Here is a 23627-nt window from a genome sequence, read left to right as displayed (position 1 = left end):
GCAGATGGAGTATAAAGAGGGTATAGAAAAGGGTCTTGAAGAGGCTTAGCCTTCCACCTGTAAGCTCAGTTCTTGCCCTTCTTGGCTCAGTTCTTACCGTTCTTGGCTAATCATTATTTCAGTCTGGGTTCAGACTTGGTTTTGACATGGAAACAACCTTGGTTCCCCTGACTGAATAGTATTCAAGACACTTAGCCTTCCACCTGTATGCTCAGTTCTTGCCCTTCTTGGCTCAGTTCTTACCGTTCTTGGCTAATCATTATTTCAGTCTGGGTTCAGACTTGGTTTTGACATGGAAACAACCTTGGTTCCCCTGACTGAATAGTATTCAAGACACTTAGCCTTCCACCTGTATGCTCAGTTCTTGCCCTTCTTGGCCCAGTTCTTCCCTTCTTGGCCAGTAACTATTTCAGTCTAGTTTGAGACCTGGTTTTGACATGGAAAGAGCCCTGGTTCTCCTGATTGAATAGTATTCCCAGATGGAGTATAAAGAGGGTATAGAAAAGGGTCTTGAAGAGGCTTAGCCTTCCACCTGTATGTTTAGTTCTTGCCCTTCTTGGCTCAGTTCTTACCGTTCTTGGCTAATCATTATTTCAGTCTGGGTTCAGACCTGGTTTTGACATGGAAACAACCTTGGTTCCCCTGACTGAATAGTATTCAAGACTCTTCAGGGGTCTTAAAGAGGCTTAGCATTCCACCTGTATGCTCAGTTCTTGCCCTTCTTGGCTAATAACTATTTCAATCTGGTTTCAGACCTGGTTTTGACATGGAAACAGCCTTGGTTCCCGTGAGTGATGGCCTGTGCCAGGAGAGAGACAGTGGGAGCGCAACCCTGTTTATTCTCCTGGATCTCTCAGTGGCTTTTGATACCATTGACCACGGTATACTTCTGGACTGGTTATAAATTGGAAGTCAGGGGCACAGTGATACTGTTCTTCCAGCTATTTGGTGTATTGGCCCGGCCATGGGCTTCGAACTCTTAATTTAGATGTGCCAAGATAGTGATAAATCAGATCCAGGTTAACTTACAGGGAGATACTTTATTGAGTACAATCAGCACACAGGCATACCCAATGGTTGGATCAGACAGGTTCTCTGAACCCAGAGCCATGGGGTAAAATGGGTTTTATTCCATACATGTTAGCAGTGAGGCAGCATGACAGCAGCAAGTGCCATCTAGCATTCATTCCCAGCGTAGACTAGCAGTACTTGGTTCTCAGCACAGCTACCTGTAGCTTTAAGACAAACAAACTTCACTTCCCAGGCCCATATCTTGATAATACCCTCTAGCTTGTTTGTATGGAATGTGCTGAGGCTGCTCTCTATCGACCTTGGACTCATCCTGGTAAATCAAGAGGCCTGTTAGGGAAAACAGCAGCCTTCTGAACCAAAGCCAGAGAGCATTATGGATCATCTAAGCCACTCTAAAACTACTAATAGCTTGGTTCAGGCCTGGGGCCTTACATTTGGACCCATGACCCTTGTGTTATGGGTTCACAGGGTTACATCTTGTCCCCCATGCTATTCAGCATCAACATAAAGCTACTGGGAGAGATCATCCATGGATATGGGGCTAAGTGTCATCTGTTTGCTGCTTACAACATTCAACTCTATTTTTCTTTCATCTTCTAATGGCCAAACTACACATTCTGCTAATTGCATAGGTGTAGTCTGAGAGAGAGGGAGGGAGGGAGAGAGAGAGAGAGAGCAGTGTAACTGTGTGCAACCTCAGTTTGGATTGGGACCAGCATGCTCTGGGAGAGAAGGATTAAACTTTCCCCACCCCAAATTCCATGCATACCCAGCAAAGCAGGTTAAAGGGGGGGGGGAGTCTCTGTTGAAGTCAATGGCCTCATCATCTTGAGGGACCAACACGGCAACTGTTACATGATAAACCAGACTAGGAGATAGGAAATGGTGAAGACTGGTTAAATTCAATCCTCCCACTACTTAAATATCATCCCTGAGCTTCCCAGCAAATTGTTAAAAGTAGAACTCTACCCCTGGAAGTTGCAAGAACAGAAGACTGCCTCTTGTGACCTTTGGAAGGCTAGTGTTCCTAACTTTTTCACATCCGCCAAAAATTACTCCACCAGTCTCTACCACAGCCTTGCGGCATGCAGCATTGCTTTACTATTTCCCTGCCTCACAGGAGAGTTAACTCATTAGCCAAAAGATTTTTAGAGCTCCTTGGAGGAGCTGTAGTATGTGTTGCAGTGCTATCGTCATTCAGCATCCACACATGAGCAGTCAGTGGGGAGCAGTCTGGATCCCTGCACTTTTCACACCTGTCATTTAAATCAGCAATAGAGATGCAAAAGGGAAAAGTTTGTTTGGCTCCACGGATGCTCCCACGAGGAACAAATGGATTGCACTGTGTCATAATTATGGTGTTTTCTACGACGACTAACATAATTTCTTCAATCATGTCCTTCTGCAAAAGGAGAATTTCCTGTTCCTTACCTGCTTTCCTCAGACCTTTGCTACTATGTTTTAAGAAACAATAGAACTGTGGAATGACAAATATGTTTTAAGATGTAGTGGCGATATGATGGCTATTTTGAACTTATCACTAGCTGTGTAGGGCAGAAAATCAGATACAGGCCTTCTCCCATATGAGCCTGCTTGCCTACTGAGAAACTCTTTGAGGCCTCTCTTGTATGTCCCAGAAACTCTTGAGATATATGTAGTTGGGACTAGGGAAAGGGCCTTCTTGGTGGCTGTGCTTAGGCCCTGAAACTCTCTTCCAAGGAAAGCCCATCTCACCTCCTCATCAGTGACCTTCTGGAAGTTGGTAAAGACCTTCCTTTTTAGGAAGGCATTCAGTATGTAGTTTTACTTTGTTTTAATTGGTCTCTATTTTTGACTATTTTAAATATGTTGATTGCTCTTGCATTCTGGTATTCTGTTCTTATCTAACACTGAAAATTAGAAAGATGTTTTTAATGTATAGGTTATTGACTTTGTTGTAAGCCACCTAGAGGTCCTCAGAGATGAGGTAGGGAATAAATGCTTTGAAATAAATAAAATAATATTCCATTTTATGCCCTTTTCTCTGTAGAGCAAGGCGTATGTGAACAAGTTGCAGAGCTTGTTAGAAAATTCAATAAATAAAAATCCTTTTGGCTTAACATGTTGTGTTAAGGGCTTTCCATGTTCACTCAAGCTCCAAAATGCTGGGAAATGATGACTGTAAAGAGACACACCCTTAACATATGTGTTATTTAGACAATATGCATATTGCATGTGATTTAGGCAATATGCATATGATATGGTATTCTATGCTGTAGTAAGATCCAGCTTCACCACTAACTTTGAACTGGTTGGCTGTCAGTGACAGAGTGGTGGATCTAGGTGCCAGATTTTGCTGAACACTTAGAATCTATGCAACTGAAGCTACCATTACATGTTACAAGTACCCAACTGGTAACCAATATCATCTACACAGAACAACAGAGCTGGAAGGCGAAATGTTCTTGAACACTAGGCCTAAGAGCATTCTGGATCAGACCAGAGGTCCATCTGGTCCAGCAACCTATTCACCACAGTGGCCAACCTGATGCTTTCTGGGAAGCCCACAAGCAGGAGATGAAGGCAATAGCCCTCTCCCTCATCCTGCCTCTGAAACCTCAAAGCTACATATAGGGATCATTACTAGTGGTAGACTTTTTCTCCATGAATTTGTCTGATCCCATTTCTAAGCCATCTAAGCAATTGACCATGATCACATCTTGTGGCAGCAAATTGCATAAACTATGTCTTGTGTGAAGAAGTGCTTTCTTTTTGTCTATGATGCATAGCAATCTGCTTTCTTCTAAACTAATAGGTGTTTAATGCACAGTTTGATACAAATTCCATTTGGTAAACACAAGCCATTTGGTTAGTCTGAAATAACCGTTTGTATCCTGGCCATGGTTTTCTAGTTTGGACAAAGTTTCTGGTTCAAATCCAAGACTCAGTACACTGGATAATTTTTGTTTTCTGGCTCTATGCTATTAAGATGTCTTGCAGTTCTTGCCAGTTTCTACAAATGAACCTCACAGCCTTGAAAATGAACAATATCTGTTCATGGTCATAAGCTTTCACCATGTGTTTCATATGGAAAGCTGTTAAAAGAATACAGCCATAGCTGTGTGGATGGGGTTTTGTTAGGCAGCAAGATTTATTTTTGTGTTTCTATGCACTGACATTGCCTTAGTCATAGGCCCTCCTCAGAAGAATCATTTCTGATATTTACCTCAGTTCAATGTGTGCAGCTTGTTACTTAACCCATTTTCAAAAGTGTATTTCATGCTGTATTTTATGAGGTACTGTATTTAGGGAAAATATTGAAACAAAGTCAACTGTTGGAATTAGGTGAATTGTATTGTACGGCTTCTGCAACTGCGGACGTTTTTGTCTTTAAAGCCATGTTCAAAGAGCTGTGTTCATTTTGTATTGCTCATTTGGTTGATGGTTTATTTTTTCAGAAATCAGAATAATTAGAAATCAGGGTGCTGCATATAAAATGCTAGGATTTAACCTTTTTCAAATGTCATGCCAGCCATGAATTTGCTCAGCGGCCTTGGCTCTGCTTTTCTCCTCCACCCTCTTCTCCAACTCTGCTGTCTGTATAATGGGGATAATAATGATTATGATTTATCTCAGATTCTAAAGTACCTTGAATAACAGAAATGCTATATCAATGAAAAATAATGGCTAGTTGTTTCCATTTTTTTAAAGAAAGATGTGATCAGGTTGGGTGTGTGTGTGTGTGTGTGTGTACGTGTGTACACGCACGTGTAAACATACCGTGCTGGGCTGCCCATGTACCAGTGTAACCTTTAAAAAAAAAATTAGTAGTAATCTACAGCAGAGAGTTTGGTGCACTTTAATATTTTGCTCTTAGCTGCATCATCTGGTGGTTAAGGAAACAGTCTTCAACTCCTCAGCTGACTGATGGATGCCTTTGTAAAGGCATGGATGGTCACTTTATGCAGAATGATAATCTTGCTGCTGTACATAATGAGGTCAGTGAAGCAGTGAGCAAGGAAATGTATAATTCTGTAGCATGGGTCTGTAAGCACAGCACTGTCTAGGCTATTTAAGTTTAATGAGGCAGCTACTGTGCTGCTGCATTCTCTCGTTGAACAGTCTCAGCATGTATTTCAAAACTAAAATGTAGCTGATAATCCATGTCCCTACGCGCACTCTTTGGAGATTCTGTGGCTCCTGTTCTCATAAGTCTGCATTCTTCTGCATCTCTTTGTGTGCTAATGGTATTGGAATTAGTCATTTGCTCCATTTTCATTGTAAGTGAGAATCACAATGCTATTCTTTTTCTTCCTTCTCCTTTGAGCATATGGAACTACTATAAAGTAGTGCATGGGCATCATGCATGCTCCCTAAGGAATATATGCTCTGCATGGTAGTTAAAGCAATCACCGCCACGATGGGTGTATTCTCAAGCATTCATTTCTGTTCTTAAATATTTTCTAAGAATGCAAACACCATAACTATGATCCATGTATGCATGACCCCAAGGATTTTCTTTCCTCAGTCAGCTGTTCAGCAAGCTTTGGGAAGTGCAACAATGGGGTTGTGCCAATTGATGATCAAACGACAAAATGAACGACTAAGTAAACGCAAGTTTTCAGTCTTTCAGTGCTTTTGGTGTTAGACAAGATTTTTTTTTAAAAAAACAGTATTTGGATTATTTTCTGCAGCTGCCATGCATCTCCCATAATATGTGGTTCTGCCCTTAGTCAGACATTGCAAACTTTTCATTTAAGAAGAAAAAATAACAAAGGGCCCAGAGGAACCAGAATTCCTATTCAGTGCTCCGCTGGAAGCAATAAGTATGGTTCACAAGAGAGGAAGTTAATCTTTCCCCAGGAATCAGTCATGGAAGGCGGCAGGTGGGACTCAGAGTAGAAAAATGTCTGAAATTGATTGCTGACATAAACTCATGGATGGCCCTACCATTAGGCAAAGTGGGGTAGCTTCCTTAGACAGCAGGTGCTGCAGGAACAGGGGGCAGCAGTGAGGTGTTAGAGGACAGGGCTAGATGAGCCATGTAGCCTATCCTGTGTCCCCTAAGTGAGCCTTGCTGCCCTCTGGTGTGGTGCAGGACACTCTCCCTTTGGCAGTGAAATAAGATTCAACTACCAGTCAGGCCAGCCTCTGTACTTTAAATGGTGGGGGCATCTTTGCCCCAGGCAGTAAAATGTATTGGACTGGCCCTGTGTGTACACACACACACACACCCCATTATTTTGCCAGAGCCCAATGAAAGAATGAACTCTTTACTTTCACCCACCAACTTTCTTCTTTATATAACTCCTAGAAATGTTAAACCACTCTTGGCTTTCTTTTCCTATTTTACCTGGATATTACACTGGACTCTGGATCAGGACTTGGGGAACTGTCAAGTTATGGGAAACTGTTGACTGCCAACTGAGGAAGAACGGTGTAGTACATTTAAAAAAAATAAAAATAAAAAATTGTTGGATTAGGCCAGGCTGTAAATGGCATTTTATCTTTTAATGTTTTTCAAAGGGTGGTAAACGTCATTCTCTCATTATACTTGGTTCCTCTAAGGCATGTAGATGTTGTAAGCTTTCACTAAGTATGTTAATTGAAAAGGAGAGTAGGACATGTGTTTCCTGGTAAATTGGCCCACATTTCTAATTCTATATATTTCTGCTATGTGGGTTCATGTGTAAATCTAAGCCCCAAATTATTTCTAAGTATGCCTGGTTTTGCCTACTACAGGTGCTGTTTTCCAGGGAAACACTTACAATTAAATTCCTTTGAAATAAGGGTGAAGTGAACATGACATAAAGAAATGACATAAAGAACATGAAATATGATTTCCTACCCCGCCCCCCTTTAACCTAATCTCGCAGCATATACTATTACTGCATGCAGGTTATCATTAAAGGGGCGGGTGTTGAAAAACCCCTCTGTCATTAAATGCTGGTTTTGGTGTTGTGCTCTGTGCTTGATGATGTAATGCACTTAGCAATAATGGATTATTTTCTCAGAGGGATTTCAAGTTCATTGTCTTCTTTCTCGTGGAAGGCATAACTTTTGCTGGTTTATGCAGGGAGGCTGACGCGGAGTTGAAGTGATTGCAAACTAGATGCCCTTTGAGCTGTGCGACTAGCAAGAAGTGTGGTGGGGAGGGAGAGACAAAAGGTCTCAGTCTTTCTATTTATCACCAAGACATTAAAGTCTGTGGAGAAAAGGAAAGCAATAAAAATCCTTTAAAGGATCTATATGTATACATACACTTCACAGAGATGCCGTTTCTCAACCCCACATAATTTTTAAGGCTGCCCATCCTCCGCCAATAGCAGGAGTGATTTTTTTTCTCTTTTTTTTAAAGGAGAGAAAATCTTTCATTTTCAAGGAGAATCAATAAGACAGTGTTGTAGATTGAGGTGCTTACTGCATTGCTATTAACAATCCTTCCCCTTTCCCTTTGTGTTAAAAATTTGTAACAAGAAATGGTGGCGTTCGAGTTCTGCTGAATTTTAATGACTTAAGATGTTGGTGACTTGTATATATATATCCGGCATCCACTCTTAGCCCCCTTCTCTTCAATAAATTGTTTTCTAATCTTTTTTCCTAGATGGAAATCCTGTATGAATGTGGAAGCCATTAGCGGAGTAATTGCTGTCTGTTACCATGACAACCAGCCGCTGCAGTCACCTGCCCGAAGTCTTACCAGACTGCACCAGCTCGGCTGCTCCTGTGGTAAAGACTGTGGAAGACTGTAGCAGCCTTGTGAATGGACAGCCGCAGTATGTCATGCAAGTTTCGGCCAAGGACGGGCAGCTGCTGTCAACGGTAGTACGGACTCTTGCCACACAGAGGTACAGTAGTACCAAGCCAAAGAAATGTCTAATTGCTCATTAAACTGTATCAGGAAGAAAGTGCAGAGAAGGGAGGGGGATGTAATTACAGGATCCACGCCTCTGTGGTCATACTTTGGTCTTTATTTTTTAAGCCGGCTAAGCCCGATCTGTTTCAGCGACAACGCGATTAGAAGCTACCATTCTGCATGTTCAGTTTTCTGTATTTTAAGCCATGCTCACTGAACAACGTACCACAGCTTGCTCACTTGAAAGAGTCCCCTTTTTTGAGTTGACAATTAAATTCTTGTGCTCGTTATAACTTTGTCATGATCGCTTATAATTAAACCCCTTCAGCGTGCTAGTTTCAAGCAAGGAAAGGGGGTGGAGGGAAACCGTTGAGAAGTACAGGCGGCAAAGTGAGTAAGTTGCGGTCAATCCTTTCTGATTTGAAAAAGCAAACTTCAGGAGTGGCATTCTGTTAACTTGTTCTTTCCAGTGAGAGCTGTCATTGCACTGAGGCATGCTGTGTATGTCTGTGTGGGTGGCTGAGAGGGAGAATCTCCAATATCTTCTGTCATACGCTGGGGAGAGAGTACTGTGGACTTTTCTTCGCCCATTCACGGGCTGGCGTATCTACTATCAGAGCACATTTTGTACAGCTGCGCAGCCCAAAACAGTTCAACACAATGCCCACTGCGTGAGCACAGAGTCTGCCTTTCTTCTGCATGTTCAAGGAGCAGGTCTTGGTGGCAGTACTGCATGAAATTTTTCTCTGCTGACATTTCAGTAGCTTGTCATGGTACAAGTAACCAGTGGGTTTTTGTGTTTGTTTGTTAAGTTCATTTGAAAAGTGTCAAATAGCTCCATAACTTTATAAGCAAAATAAATAAACAATCAGCCAATGAATGTCCACAAAAATGATTCTGGAAAAAGATGTTTTGTTAGAAAAAGATGTTGTCCAGCCAATGTGTGAATTTGTTGTGTGTGTGTGTGTGTTTAAAAACAAAACAAAACATGTTTTTGACATAGCTTTTCTTTACAGAAGGATGTGTTGGAAACTCCTGCAGGGAGTCGATTCCTTTCTACAAAAGTTATGTATATGAAGAGCTACAGTTCAATTACATTTTTTAATTTCACAGATTTGTGTTATAATAAATACCTTTTTCAATCAGGGTGGGTGTGGGTTTTAAATGTGTAATTGTTTGTTCTATTTGTATCCTGCTCTTTTTCCAAGGAGTTCAGAGCATCATACATCTTTTTCCAAGGAGTTCAGGCTTTCTCTTCATCCTTGCAAAAGCTACCCTGTAGTGTAAGCTAGGCTGAGAGACAATGCTTTGAACAAAGGGAACACTAAGAGATACAAGGCTGAGAGGGAATTTGAACCTCCAAATCCAGCACTCTAACCGCTGCACCAGCCTTCCTTTACTCTCCAGAAGTATTGGACTACATCTCCCATCTTCCCCAGCCGGTATGGCCATGGGGGTGATTGGAATTACAGCCTAGTACATCTAGAGGGCACACAGTTAGGGAAGGCAGCACTATACCATGTTGGCTACAAACGGAAACATTTAAGATAGGCAGAGCAGGATCAAATTGCTGAGGTATTGTTAATTGGTATGAGATTATGAATAAGCCAGTTGACTAAAGAATTATTTTGATTTACAGCAGGGTTCCTGAGCTATATCTAGCCCACAGTCAAGTTTAAGGAAGAAAATAAATGTACATGCTGGCATAGGAATATGACAATACATACAGACATGCTCCCTGCCTTGCCATTTGAAGGGCTGAATCAGACCTGTTGTGTTTCAAGTATTTTATGGTGTGGGGACAAAAACAAGCCAATCCTGTCTCACAGGTTAAATGTTAGCAATTTAACTCAGAAGCAGGATTTCAAAGGTTTATTATAATTATAAGTTATAACTGCCTAAAGAGGATAATCCTGAATTCACCTGTTGTCCATAAATTTTCCTCAGAAGTTGACACAAGACCAGCCAGATCTCAGCTGGAAGGGCGGGAAAGATCTTCTGCCTGTAATTTTGAAGAAAGTACTGGACTAGATGGACCCCAGGTGTAACTCAGTCCAAGGCTGTTTCCTCGGTCTGTTTGCTACGTGACAGCTCTCTTAAGACCACCCTCTTTCATTTAATAGCTTTTTGAAGATATTTCCCTAAATTTGTAAAGAGTTACAGGAGCCTAAGGAACAGGAAAAACAGCTGGTCACATACAAAAATGTTAAAGCATCAAAGTGGTGGTAGTGGCTGAGCTGGTCATATTTCGCACTGGCCTGGTTCGGGTGTCAAGATAAGCCAGGGTTCAGGAGAATCCAGGCTTATCAGGAGCAAGCAAGTGTGCTGATTCATACTGCCCCATTGCTCCCATTTGTCTCTTGCCAGCACGAGTGGCTTACAAACCACTGACCCTCCCAAACAAGCCAGAGTCATAAGCCATGATGTGTTGTTGGCTCATGATGACGCTGGTTTGTTTGGGGAAAGACAAACCAGAACCCCCCGTTTAGTCATCATGAAAAACAAGTTACAGATGGAGGATCTGTAGATGGTGTAATTGCTATTGGTTGTACCAGGAACAATTGGGTAGCATGCACCAGCACACCGTTTGGTCCTGATAAGCCTGGGTTTTCCAGAACCCTGGCTTCTCATGGCATTCAAACTTCCCCCCTGTGTACTTCTGAATTCCCCTAATGATGCCCGTTCCTTAGAAGGTCAGGACGCCGCTCTCCTCCAAAGCTGCCGCCCTTGCTCTGTGCTCATCACCAGACCAGTGCTAGAAGCAGTGCATCTGATGACCCAGCATGCGCAAACAAAACCATGAGAAATCGATTGAACCTTTTGATAATACTTGGAAGAAGAGGGTTGCACAGGCTGAAACTGGTGCCACACAGAAGGAAAGAGGACACCTGTGGCATAATGGAGAATGAAACAGCAGAAAGAAAGGGCCAACAAATGGTGGGGATCAAATGTTAGCTCTAGAAACTATGTCAGAAAATAGACCTCTAATCTCAACAGAAAGTAGACTCACTTTGGACATCAACAGAGTTTATGTTTCTATCTAGATCTAACATCCACAAAACTTATGTCTAGAGCATGAATCATAGAAAACTTGTACCTGGCAGGGAACGTTTAATGCCATTTTAAGGGGCACAAAATTAGGCTTCACTTGGAATATAAAATACAGTTTTAGTTCTGTCTCATGTAATTTTGAATTCATTCTTCTTGAATAAACATGCAGTAATTAGAATGAATACAGGAATGGAAAACAGGTTGGAAATGCTTGGCCTGTTTAACCTAGCAAAAAGGAGGCTGAGTACATATAATTGTGCACTATAAATACACTAGATGGGAGAATGGTTTAGATTGAGATATAAAAACTAATGGCTATAAGTGATCCATTAAAAATTTAGGTTTGAGATCATAAGATGGTTTCTAAGGAAAAGAGGTGAAAAATTCTGGAACAGACTTTGTAGAATAGTTATAGAAGCAAAGAAAGTCATTGGTCTCAAAGCACACTTCTAAAGGATTTTCTTTTTAAAAATTATCAGGGTCAGTTAAACAAGTTGTGGCTAAAGCAGGGGTGAGCAACTTGCAGCCTTCCAGATATTGTTGGACTGCAGATCCCATCAGCCCTAGCCGGTATAACTAATGTTGAGGGATAATGGGAGTTGAAATCCAGCAACATCTGGAGGGCTACAAGTTGCCCAGCCCTACTATAAAGGATTCCCTCACCACTCAAGACTTTGGTCCCCCTCCTTTCCATAACAACCATGGTACAATAAATCATGGTTTGTCAGGATGAGAATGAGTGTTGTGCTTGCATACTTCCTTCTCCCCACTTCCTTTGTCCTTTCTCTCTTGCACCTTAATGCTTCCTGAATTTGTTAAACCACAGTTTCCCATGGTTTGATCCTGGTTTGTTGGCAGAGCTTAAACCACAGTTTCCTGGTTCAGGCATAACAGGAAATTATGGTTTAACAAACTCTGGAAGTATTGCAAGAGGGAAGGGAGGAGGAATAGGCACATTGCACAGACAAATTGCAAGTTCTTGATCTGATAAACCAGGGGTTGGAAACTTAATTGGGGGAGGGCAGGTGATCCCCCACAACCCTCCATGATGTTATGTGGGCAGAGAGAGTCACACCCCTGATGCTAGTGGGCAGGGGTTAGACCCGCCGACATCATCCAGTCCCTGGCTGAAATGCTGGCTGGAGCTTCTCCAGCCAGTACTTTGGCTGGGAAACTGCTTTGCCTGCCCCACACCTTCTGCCATTGGGGAGGACAGAGGTGTCCCAGCTGAAGTGCCATCTGGAGAAGCTTTGGCTGGGGACTAGCTTTGCCCACCCTGCACCTTCCCTCATTGGGGACGACTAAGGGGCAGGCAAAACTGTCACAACCAAGTCATAGGTTGTAGGAGCACCCACACACACCAAAGCTGCCCCAACCCAGAGGAGCGCTCTTCCACCCAATTGGGATGGTGAGTGGTGCCCTATGGTGGAATTGTTATTTCTGATCAGAGATAACAGTGGGGATTCCTCTCCCCTCTAGCCCATAGGCCAGATGGGTCACCCCAGTAGGCCAAATGCCAGAGGTTTCCCATCTCTAAGATAAGCCATGGTTTATCATACTGAGATCCTTATGTCTGAATTGGGCCAAAGTCTACAGCCAAAAGATCAAACTGGAAGCAGGAAAAGTAGACTTGGGAGCAGGTCACAGAAAGACAGGAAGGGGCTGGAAAAGGTGCAGAAAGTCCAGGATGAGCAGCAGGTACTAAGTCAAGGCACAAGATTCAAGGAAGAAGCAAAACTTGTGTGTCAGCAGATAATGAAGTCACCAGGCCTGTTGTTCTCCAGCTGCCCTGGAAATACAGGAGTCAGAAGTGACCTATCACCTGCATTGAGACAGAGCCATGCAAAGTGAGGGCATCACCATTTCAAAGCCTTGTGCTTGATCAATCCTGCAGATAGTGGAGGTGTGGAACTGTAGCGGCCTGGTGTACATCAGGTTCCCTTCCTCAGTTGGAACCTGGCCAAATTGCACACTGTGTTCTTGCTGCAAACTTCCTGACTGTTAGAGCAATACGACAATGGAACCAATTCCCTAGGGAGGTGGTGGGCTCTCCCACACTGGAGGCGTTCAAGACGAGGCTGGACAGCCATCTGTCGGGGATGCTCTGACTTGGATTCCTGCATTGAGCAGGGGGTTGGACTCGATGGCCTTGTAGGCCCCTTCCAACCCTACTGTTCTATGATTCTGTGATTCTATTATTCTATGCAACATCAGAAGTTTTTGCAATGGGAAGTAAGATGCTGGAAGAAACTGTACTTGGGAACCACGGAATTTCCGTCTCTCGGGATAGGTTATGCTTCAAAATTCACTATGGAATTGGTAACTCATTTCTCTATTTGGGGGCAAGAAGGAATTTTGCCTCGGATCAGGTTAATTAGTAGAACTTGAGGATTTGCCTCCTTACGTGGTATGGGGCAAGGCTGGCTTGACTGAGCCCTCTGAATGAGTGGTGCTTCTTCTCTAACTCTTCTACTACTGCAATAGTTTATATGTTGAGGTCAATATGGAAGGGGATTATTGTGTGGAAATGGGTTGGGCTGTTGGATTCAGATAATCTTCAGGTTTTCTGCATCCTATTACTCCAGTACTAACCCACAACCTTTCTTTCTTGTCTTGTAGTCCTTTCAATGACCGACCAATGTGCAGGATTTGCCACGAAGGCAGCAGTCAAGAAGACTTGCTTTCTCCCTGCGAATGTACAGGAACCCTGGGGACTATTCATCGCAGCTGCCTGGAGCACTGGCTCTCCTCTTCGAATACCACTTACTGTGAACTCTGCCACTTCAGGTTTGCAGTAGAGCGCAAACCGAGGCCATTGGTTGAGGTAAGTAAATGGGGCATGTCCCCAAAAGCGTAGCTTTAATGATGTATGTTTTTACACCCGGATCACAACTGCTTTTCAGCTTCGATGAAGCAAAAGAAAAGCTATGCTTTTGGGGTGTTTAGAAGCAGGGAGGGCAGGGCAGGAGGGCAGCAAGAGGGTAGCAGTAATTAAAGCTTTCATTTTCCAGCAAAGAACATGAGTGAGAAAAGTGGAACTGATAGTTTGGCCTCTTTGTGGACTTCTCTGTCCTTTTATTTGCCTTCAGCAAAGAATGTTTAGCACACATATGATATTCTTTAATTTTGTGGAGAGCTCTTGAACAGTAGTAAATCTACAGAACAGTAGAAAAAAGTATTAGTGTGGAGTGTAAACATAGGTCAAGAATAAATTTTTTAAAACCATTCCTCAGACACATTTCTGTGTTGCTATTTTACATTTTTAAATCTGTTGGTATATCTGTTGGTATATTAATATGTTGGTGTATATTATATATGTACACCAATTGTTTTCTTCTCATTGCATGCCATTTAAGACTTCCTGGTTGTGGGTGCAATTATTTAAATAAATGGGGTTGCATGTAAAATAACAATTTACTCTCTTAGCTGCCCCAACAGCCTTTAAAAAAAAATATGATATCACAGGCTATCCCTTTTTTTATAATTTGAACATGAAGTACTGATGATGAGAATTCAGAGTAAGATATTATTTTCCCATTAGACAGAAAAAGCTGACAACATAAAAATAACTTCCATCACTCATGGTGTGGGCATTTTATGTCCGATTATGGAAAGCTCCTTATGCTGACACCCACCCACCCAATAGTGGACAACAAAATATTTATTTTCATCCAACTCCTAAAAAGTCTGGTAATTTTTACTATCCACTGTCTCTGCTGCATAACAAGTAGTATTAATTAGTCATAAAGTAACACTTTTAGGAGTACATTTTTCTTCTTTTGTTCTCATCAGGAAAGCTGCATCTTACACTCTGCAGTAAGCCCTTGGCCTGGCCCAAGACAATTTTGCAGCCTGAGGCAGAGCAGCAAGTACCTCCCCAGCAGGTCAAAGTGCACAATGCCCTAAAGAACAGAACTGACTTTAAAGGAACACCTTATTTTTAATCAGTAAACAGAGCAAATATAATCCATGCTTCTATGCACCAAATGATGGACTAGATGGACATGTAGTCTCATCCAGCAAGTATTGAAGCATGAGTAGTTCAATCTTTGCGAATTCAGATACTTTACACAGGGCTAAAGACTTGGGCCTCGAAAACCCAAAGAACTGAGGGGGGGCTAGAGATAAATATTTCCGATAGGATACAGTATATCCTATGAATGCTTCGTTGTCTTGCCCTCTCCTTTGCTGCATTTAGCCATGAGGAATTATTTGTGCAGACTGATCCTATTCACGCTGAGGAGGCAGCTCAGAAGGAACAGTGGGGGCTGTCATTACTGCTACCCCTAACATCTGCGACTAACTGACTTTGCCTAATGGTAGGGCTGGTCCTGCTTAGTCCCCTGGCTAATGGATGGGTCAGAGTGTGCTTCTCCCACCAAGTGCAGGAGGCCAGCCAGTATGGGGATGGCCCCGCCTCCAGGGCCAGGAAGGCAGTCTCCAACTTGAACTTCCGGAGGAGGCGGGGCCTTCCCCACACTCTCCAGTTTGATTTCCTGCCTTGTGGTGGGAGGCAGCTTCTCCAAGGCTCTCACACAGCGAGAGCAACAACCAGAAGAAGAGGAAGAGAAAAAGCAACTTTTTTGGTCACGATTTGGGCGAGGCGACCACTCCTTTAGTACACAGCGGGCTGGCTCACAGAGGGGAGATGGCCCCAGGACCACCCCCACCCCCAGGGCTTCTCACCTGCTGCCTGCTGCCCTTTGTGGCTGTGAAGAGCAAGCAAGCTCTCTGAAGTCTGTCCTTTTCTGGCCAGTGGCTGGGGCCAGACTGGTCTTCCGCTTACTGTTATGTTCTTCCTAGGAATCAAGCAGTGCAACCTTCCACTGGCCCTTTCACCCCTGGCTGATGCATGGGCCAGAGCGTGCTTCCATTCAGCTCTGTAGTTTGAGGGCAATTGGCAGTTGGAGCTAAGTATTATTTCTAGCAGTTGGAGAATTGCAGTTATTATTTATTTAGAGCATTGTTTCACCCCACTCTTCAGCTAAAAAAAGGCTCCCACGGCTGCTTATAAAGATCAGTGATAACACAGTTCCAGCCCTCAGGCTTTCAGTCTAAAATATACAAAAGGAAAAAGGACTGGGAGAGAAGAGGAAAACAGAAAATTCAGGCACTAGATTTTATTTATGTGTTTGGTTAGCTCCTAACAATGGAAACCCCTTCTCAGAAGTGGCTGCAGTGCTGGATGTCAGGCCTCACAGAAATCTATCCATCAGTCCCTCCATGGAAAGTAAGGCCCTGGCGGGAGGTCGAAATGACACCACCACCCCTAGAGTAGATGGACCTGCCACAGGTTGCTCACATTTTTTTAAAAAAACAAGCCTCTAAGAAGTAGCCTGGTATCCCACACTTCCTGGAAGTGGTTCTAATACAGCTGGAAGTTGCTGGCCTTACAGGATGGGGCCTGCTGGCACCTCATCAGTAATGCAGTGGCAGAAAAAGTTCAGAGGGGCCCAAGGGACACCCTTCTCTCTCACCCAAGAAAATGGTCCTGCTATTCCTTCCTCACAAGGCAGTTTGTTCTGATGCTCGCTGTAAGGGATGAGGAGAGGCCCAGCGCAGCTGGTGAAAAGAACAGCAAGTTAGGATGACAAAGGTAGCACCTAGTCTTGCTGTCTGCTGCTGCTTCTCTTCCTCACAGGGAAGTTTGTTCTGATGCAGTTAGATTCAACAACGTCTCGTGGCACTCTATGGACTAACAAATTGATTGTGGCCTGGGGTTTAGATTTGGGAGAGCCATTAGATTTGGATAATGAGGCTCCAGCATCATGAACGTGCCTTTATAAATCAAAAGCAAAAATCAACCAAACACTTTAAATTATCGGTAAATAAATACTGATAAATACCTAATTCTATTCACTCCAGTCACCATGGTAAATCAGGGATTGTGGGAGTTGTTCTCCAAAACATCTGGAGGGCATCAGGTTGCCTACCCCTGCTATATTGCATCTGACTGATGAAATTGGAGAGTAGACTGATTTCTGTTGGATACAGCTTTCAGTTGTCAGAGAAGAGGACTTCTGTGACCTGCTTACCTTCCTGATCCTCTAACCTCTCTGTGGCTTCTCTTCCTTCCCTGAAGTACAGTTTGGATTTTCTTTTTAGAGAATGTGGATTTGTGGCTCTGTCAGCCTTGACTCTGCAGTGGTTTCATACCTCATTCATCTTGCAAAACAGGTGGACTGCAGGCTTTAATTTATGGCTTCCTCCTCTCCATTTTTCTCTTATCACAGCATACATTGATCCCATTTGCAAACGTAGAGCATGGCTTTTAAAACATTGGGAAGTTATTATACCTTCACCTTCATTATTTCACATTCTAGCCTTGGATCTTTTTAACTTGTGGAACAATAATCTAAGAGCAAAGTTGTGAGGGCAACTACATATTCTATAATTGTGAGGAAATGGAAGCCAGAGAATGAAAATCCCGATGCAAGCGTTTGCATGATGTTTTGATCCTCCTTTTGATAAAGAGGCATATTTTTCTCTTTGGGGTTTTTTTTTCTTCACCGTAGTAGAAGAGATTAGATTTTCTCATTTCTTTTTCGTGTTAGAAGACCACAGTGCCATAGATAAGAATTGTATGAGCAATATAAAAGAGACTTGTTTCCTTCAGGCTGCAGAAGTTTTAACTAAATAGTAGAAAGTACATTCTGTCCTAACAATATCAGTTATAAAAATGTGAAATAAGTGACTTAGTGAATGAACATTTTGAAGGTGCACCTGTTTTAGTGCAAAAACAACTACATTTTGAAGTGTGCACTAAATACTCTTGTATGCTTTATCTACTGCTGCAAAAAAACTGAAGATTTTAATTTTTATAGTAAATTGCAACTCACAATCCCCCTCCCCCAACTGCTAAAACTGCACACTTTTATCTCTTAATAGTCACTTGTTCTGATGCATCAAGGCCATGTAGAGGTTGGCTGTCTTCTGGGGCCCAGCTGGGGAAAAAGAAGACACTGAGATCTCTCATATGTAATGCCAAACCGTGCTTTGGCATCATGTGCATGAAACTGGATTGAGCCTCTGGCCCACATGCTCTTTCCTCTCACACATGATAATTCACTATTTCTTTTTCTAGTTTGGGCAAAACATAGTTTGCTGCTTTGTCTAAACCAACAAGTTATGGTTTGTAGTTTCCCTGCAAACCAGAATCAGAAGCCAGGATCAAACCACAGTTTGTTTTTAGCTCTGAACCACACTAATAACATCAGTAAATTCCATTCTTGCTGGCCATATAATAATCAGTGCAGTAATTTTGTTGGGGCAGAAAAGAGCTGATTTTTCAAACATCCAGTGACATAGCAAAAGTTAGGGTACATCTGTATTTTCTGTACAAAAGGATTACATGTTATTATATAGATACTGTTATACTAAAACAAAAGACAGATTTATATCTTATGTTTTTATGTCATGTGGCAGTTGTTTTAGGGTGTACATAGCCTGATAAGCACTAATAATTCTTGGACCAATTGCCATCTTTCAACCTAACCTACATGGCATTTTTTGTGAGCAATATAAGGATAGGGGAGTCATATATGTTGTTAGGTTGGGAAATATAATACTACTAATTATAATACCACCTAGTTCTTCCAACCAATCCAGTATGCTGCAGGCTATGTAGCTCAGCTTGCTGTAGGTTAATGAAACTATTACTTTCCAAGCTTCTTCCTGCCATAGGGTTACCCTTCTCATCTGTCCCAGGCCCTGGTTGTACTCTGATCCCATGTTCCTGCATCTTTTTCCTTTGAACTGCTTGGCTAGGGATGATAGTGGGCACTGCAGACAAAATGGTCTACAGAGAGATGCCATTTCTTCTTTTCCTCTTCTGTTACCTTAATACTGCTGTTCTTAAAGCACCATGTATGGAAGTACATCCAAAACACAGTGTGAAGTAGCAAACATAAAAATAATGAGTTGCATAGAAACAAAACAGAAACATGTGGTGTTAGAGAGTGGATGGCTTGTGTCCTTAAAAAATGCTGTGGGAAATAGAAGTCCATTTCTACATCACTGCTACATGTGAGAAGTGCAAAAGAACTTCTAAAGAACCTCTGAAAGTACGTTAACTGATCGACTGGGTTTGCATGACAGGACAACCCACCATAGGCAGCCAGCCATGGTGGGTTGTCATGTTGTCCAGACCCAGCGCATTCTCTGCAGGGTGTTTAACTTTTGCAAACAAGCCACCTTGAGAACCCATGGCTTGTTGTAAGGTTGTTCATACCCATGGTGGGTTGTGTCAACTGAACCCCAGAGACTGATTTATCATGCGTTGTTGGGATTGGCTACAGAGATGCTTGGCAAGAGTGACAAAAAAAGCCCATGCCTCTCTTCACAATCTCACCAGTGCCACCTCCAGCCTCCCTCACCAGTGCCTGCCCCTCCACTGATGCCCAAATGGCACTTTGGAGGGAGTGTCACTTGTTTACCACCTGTTTTTTTCTTCTTCAGCGCTTCAGGAGTACGCAAATGGGGCCATTGTTAAAGATTTATTATTATTTTCCCATTCCTTCACAAGTGTGCAGGAGCTTGCAAACTTAAAAGCGAGAGGATCACATCACCAAGTGGGAGTTATTGTCCCCCACCCCCTTTTGGCACACCTACTTCAACACTCCCTTTGACAGCTGAAACATACAAGGAAATTGACAACGCAAGGCTACACATATCGGCAGGTGAAAGTGCCCTCCTGCATGCTTGTGGAACGGGAAAAATAATTTCTAAAAAACCCATCTCCATTTCCATACTCCTGAAGCAACAAAAAATGAAGGGGGCGGGGGGAACTAAAAGGGGTAGTGATCAGAGCGGAGAGGGGACCAAGATGAGGAGACGAGGGGTTCTGCTGCAAAGGCATCTGGGATACATGCTGGCGCCAGCTGGAGGACTGGGGGTGGGAAAACAAGCAATGGCAAGCCTAATCATCTGTTGGGCATACTGTGGGTTGTTCTGCGAACAACCAACCTACCTAATTCACAGGGTGCCTTGGAGTGACGAGTGAAGCTGCTAGGAGTATTCCAACAGACTTCAGTAGTTAGTACAGGGTGAGTGGTTTGTGGATTACACTATAGGTGTCATCTTCATATGAAGAATTTGGATTGTAGATTTTTGTTTCCAGTGTTCAGTTACACCTAAATGAAAAGAATGTATAGATTTCTTTAGAAGTTGCTGTTGTGTTCTTTTAACAAATATTTCTGTTTATCTCTTACTGGATCATAAACAGCCATCTACTATTTCAAAAACTGGGGATGGTACTGCATGCTAGAAAAATGCAAAGTTAATAATGCAATATACAAAAGCATGGAGGTGCTCCAATGTTCATGCTAAATTTAATGGGCATTATCTAATACTGCCCATGCACTAGTGGGAGCTACTGCTAAGTGCAGTGGGAACTGAGAGATTCACGAAGGAATCCGAAACAAATAGAAACACTAGTTTCTGGAATAGCACAGGTCAGCAGAAGTTGCAGAAGGGAGCTGCGCTAATCTGTCCTGTTCCGGAAACAAATGTTTCTGTACATTTCTGGGGTTCCTTTAGGAACCGCTATTTCCTGTTGCTCTTGTGGTGGGTCCTGCGAGTGCAATGGAACCAGCAGAGACACAGCAGTAGTATTGGATACTGCCCTGTGTCTGAGCCCGCATAGCTTTGGACCAAGACTGTCATCGTGCATTGGAACGGAATTTTTAATGTGGTACCTGTCACTTGACAGCTGTGAAGTTGGTGCTAGGGAAAGAACAACAGCTTGAGGCATGAAAGGATTGAGGTGAGCTTGCTTGGTAACTGAAAGCGTTCCGAAGCCTTGTACTGAAATATGAATGTCATCTGACTGTTTTCCATTTTGAGCTTTGAACTGTCTTCCCTTCTGCCCTTTGAGATTCCTTCCGTGCATCCTACCCTTCTGCTGTTCATTGAAGCAGGAAGTTGGTATCCTGTTACTGAAACAGAAGGCCAGATGCTGTTTGACACAGTTCACAAAGAGATCACTGTCAAGGCTAGAAGGGAAAAGATTTTAGGCATGTAATCAACAAGACAAAATGGCCCATTGGCTTTAAGAGCTAAAGTAGACTAGAGCTGGCAATTGAGCCTGATGCAGCCAAAGAGGGGATAACTTCATTACACTCCCCAGAGGTGGTTGGAGGCTGTGCTGAAAAATTTATCTGTTTTCTTTGACAAGCTCATTCTAAAGATAAGAAAGGACAGTACTGAGAGACATTAAAACAGAATAAAAATTATGGTGCCCAGCTGGAATAAACAGCTTAAAAGGGCCAAATTTGCTCCACTGCGTGTATAAATCCAGCTAGCCCTGATAACCGGTGCCTCAAGATCTACAGTACAATAGGGCAGTAGCAAGCAAATCAGTTCCTGGGTTTTACATTGTAGTGAAGAGAGCTGCAAAGCTCATGCATGACACGTGCATTTCAGTATTTCCATTATGCAAAGGGGATTACTGAGGGGATGAAGGTAGCTTTGTGTAAAAATCGTTTTACTGGAGACAAAAGCATGCATACAAAATGTATGTATTACCCACAGCAACAAGCCACCCCAGCTGGGTTCGCATGACACAGCAAGCTGCACTGCTGGGGGTAATTATGCTAATCCTCCCCCCCCCCCCCGGCATGCGACCAGCAAGTGCAGGGAGGGGAAATGAGCCACTGTGGCTTATTTCCCCTCTGCGATCATGCAAACCAGGTCAGTGGGTGTGATCCAGACTTAGTCACACAGAGTAAACCCATTAAAATCCATGGAACTTAAGTGTGCCGTGCCTAATTTAAGTCCTGTCGATTTCAGTGGGTAGTATCCAATATTAGTCCCACGCAGAGTAGACCGATTGAAATGAATGAGACAAGTTAGTAATGACTAACTTTAGTCCCATTAATTTCAGTGGGTCTGCTCTACGTAAAACTTTGGATACTACCTAGTGAGTCTACTCTAAGTGTGGCTAAGTCTGGATCCAGCCATGTGTATTTATGGTCTCTTGGCCTACAGACAGCCATGATACCTTGGAACGGGGTATTCTACCCTTAAAAAAAACATTTTAAATCTAAAAAAACATTTTAAATAAATGTTTCCATCAAGTCACAGTTAATTAAAAACAACAACAAAATTACACTACAACATCATGTACTTTCATGGCAGTCAAAGTTTTTATTAATGATGATAAGATCACTTTTCCTTTTATTGTTACTTTGGGGTTGTACATGCGTAACAGTGGCATATCATGGGTTAATTAACCTACAATTTGCTGTGGTGCATGCTGGGCCTGTTCCACAGCCTTTTTGAATATTCAACCCCCAATTGGTGGTTGCTTTGTGACATCTGAACCTGGACACTGTAAGTTAATCATGGGTTAAACAACCCACAGTTAACCTAACTACTAATTGTAGGTTAACTGTGGGTTGTTTAACCCATGATTTGGATGCCACGTAGCAACCCCTGATTGGCTCAATCAGGGGTTCAATATTCAAAATGGCCTTAGAATGGCCATTTAATTAACCCACGATTTGCTACCATTATGTGCAAACTGGGTCTATAATGTGATATGCAGCCATTTTTTATGTTAAAAGAAAGCTCTTCAAATGCCTGTGCAGTTAAAGTGATCTGGGAGGCATGCATATTTCTGTTCCTTCCGATGCCTAAAAGATGTGTAGTATTGCAAAAATGGCAACCAATAAAGAAGCATTGTGAGCTAATCTCCTAGTGGAGAGGGGTATCTACTACACACAGAATTCTGCCACTAGCTTCCTAAAGATGATATCTCAGGACCAGAAGCACCAGCACTTCAGTCATTATTCATTGCTGTGAAGTGCATAGAGCAAGAGTGATGATTACTACCATGGGGTTCCTGCTGACCTTAAAATGGCCCTGAGTCTGACTTAATTCACAGGGAGCTTTATAAATGAAATTTAACTCTTTGAATTGCACTAGGATAAACAGGAAGACAGTGCAGACTATATACCACCTGGGGTAATATGCTCCTATAACTAGGGTTTTTCAGTATCCAAATAGTTGCAGTCTTATGATTAAATAACTAATTGCCACAGATTCTGCAGGAAACAAAAGAGAACAGGGTGATGCATGGGGCTACATTTTCTAGGATACCCATCACAGATTATGACACCAAAACAAGATAAATATGTCTCTTCTAAAATGTATCTTTTAATGAGATAAATATGTCTCCTTTAAATTCTGTCTTCCTAAAGAGTGATTTTTTTTATGCCCAACGCAGAAATCCAAGAGGTGCTTCCACACAGAGGGGTGCTAGCGCTAATAATCCAAAGACATTATGCAGCTATTATGTCTTTTCTTTCTTAATGGGTTTTTTGCAGTAAGAAAAAGATAGAAGAAGTGATGGGAGAACATGGGAGGGTTATAAGTGGAAGATGATGACATCTGGACCCACCCACCCCAATTCTGTGAATAAAAACCTCATCTGGAAGCACCCATTTTCGGTGCTGCTTTTGATGTATTCTGTTTTAAATAAGCTGACAGCAGGTAATGGAAAAGATGCTTAGAACAGCTCTCTGGTAAAGGAGGCACAATATCCTTTCCTGTAAAGAGCTTCGTACAGTTGTACATATAGGAAGAGAGTGACCCACTGCTGTTTCCAGTTTCAGATAATTAAAAATGTTTTTAAGCTCTTATTTTTAGAATATCCAACTTCTTGAAATGTACAGTGTCTTATGTCAGTGGATGGAGGGCATGTGTTTAA

The 23627-nt window shown here is 42.5% G+C and overlaps 1 protein-coding gene across 2 annotated transcripts in view; it reads left to right on the top strand.

Moving 5' to 3' along the window:
* MARCHF3 (membrane associated ring-CH-type finger 3) overlaps positions 1-23627 on the top strand; it is a 169763-nt gene that overhangs the window by 114053 nt on the left and 32083 nt on the right. The window contains exons 2-4 of one of the 2 annotated variants that reach the window (XM_084833985.1): positions 7616-7859; positions 8884-8931; positions 13538-13742. In XM_084833985.1, coding sequence (XP_084690111.1) covers positions 7672-7859; positions 8884-8931; positions 13538-13742 — 441 coding nt within the window. In that variant the 5' untranslated portion in view covers positions 7616-7671. The remainder of the gene's footprint in view (positions 1-7615; positions 7860-8883; positions 8932-13537; positions 13743-23627) is intronic. The other variant, XM_084833986.1, reaches the window with a different exon arrangement.

This window comes from Heloderma suspectum, chromosome 2 (genome assembly GCF_057233095.1).
Source record: "Heloderma suspectum isolate Gila_16-S chromosome 2, 16-S_ref, whole genome shotgun sequence".
Classification (NCBI taxonomy): Eukaryota; Metazoa; Chordata; class Lepidosauria; order Squamata; family Helodermatidae; genus Heloderma; species Heloderma suspectum.
The sequence above is the reverse complement of the archived record's forward strand: the minus strand, read 5'-3'. Positions and strand labels throughout refer to the sequence as shown.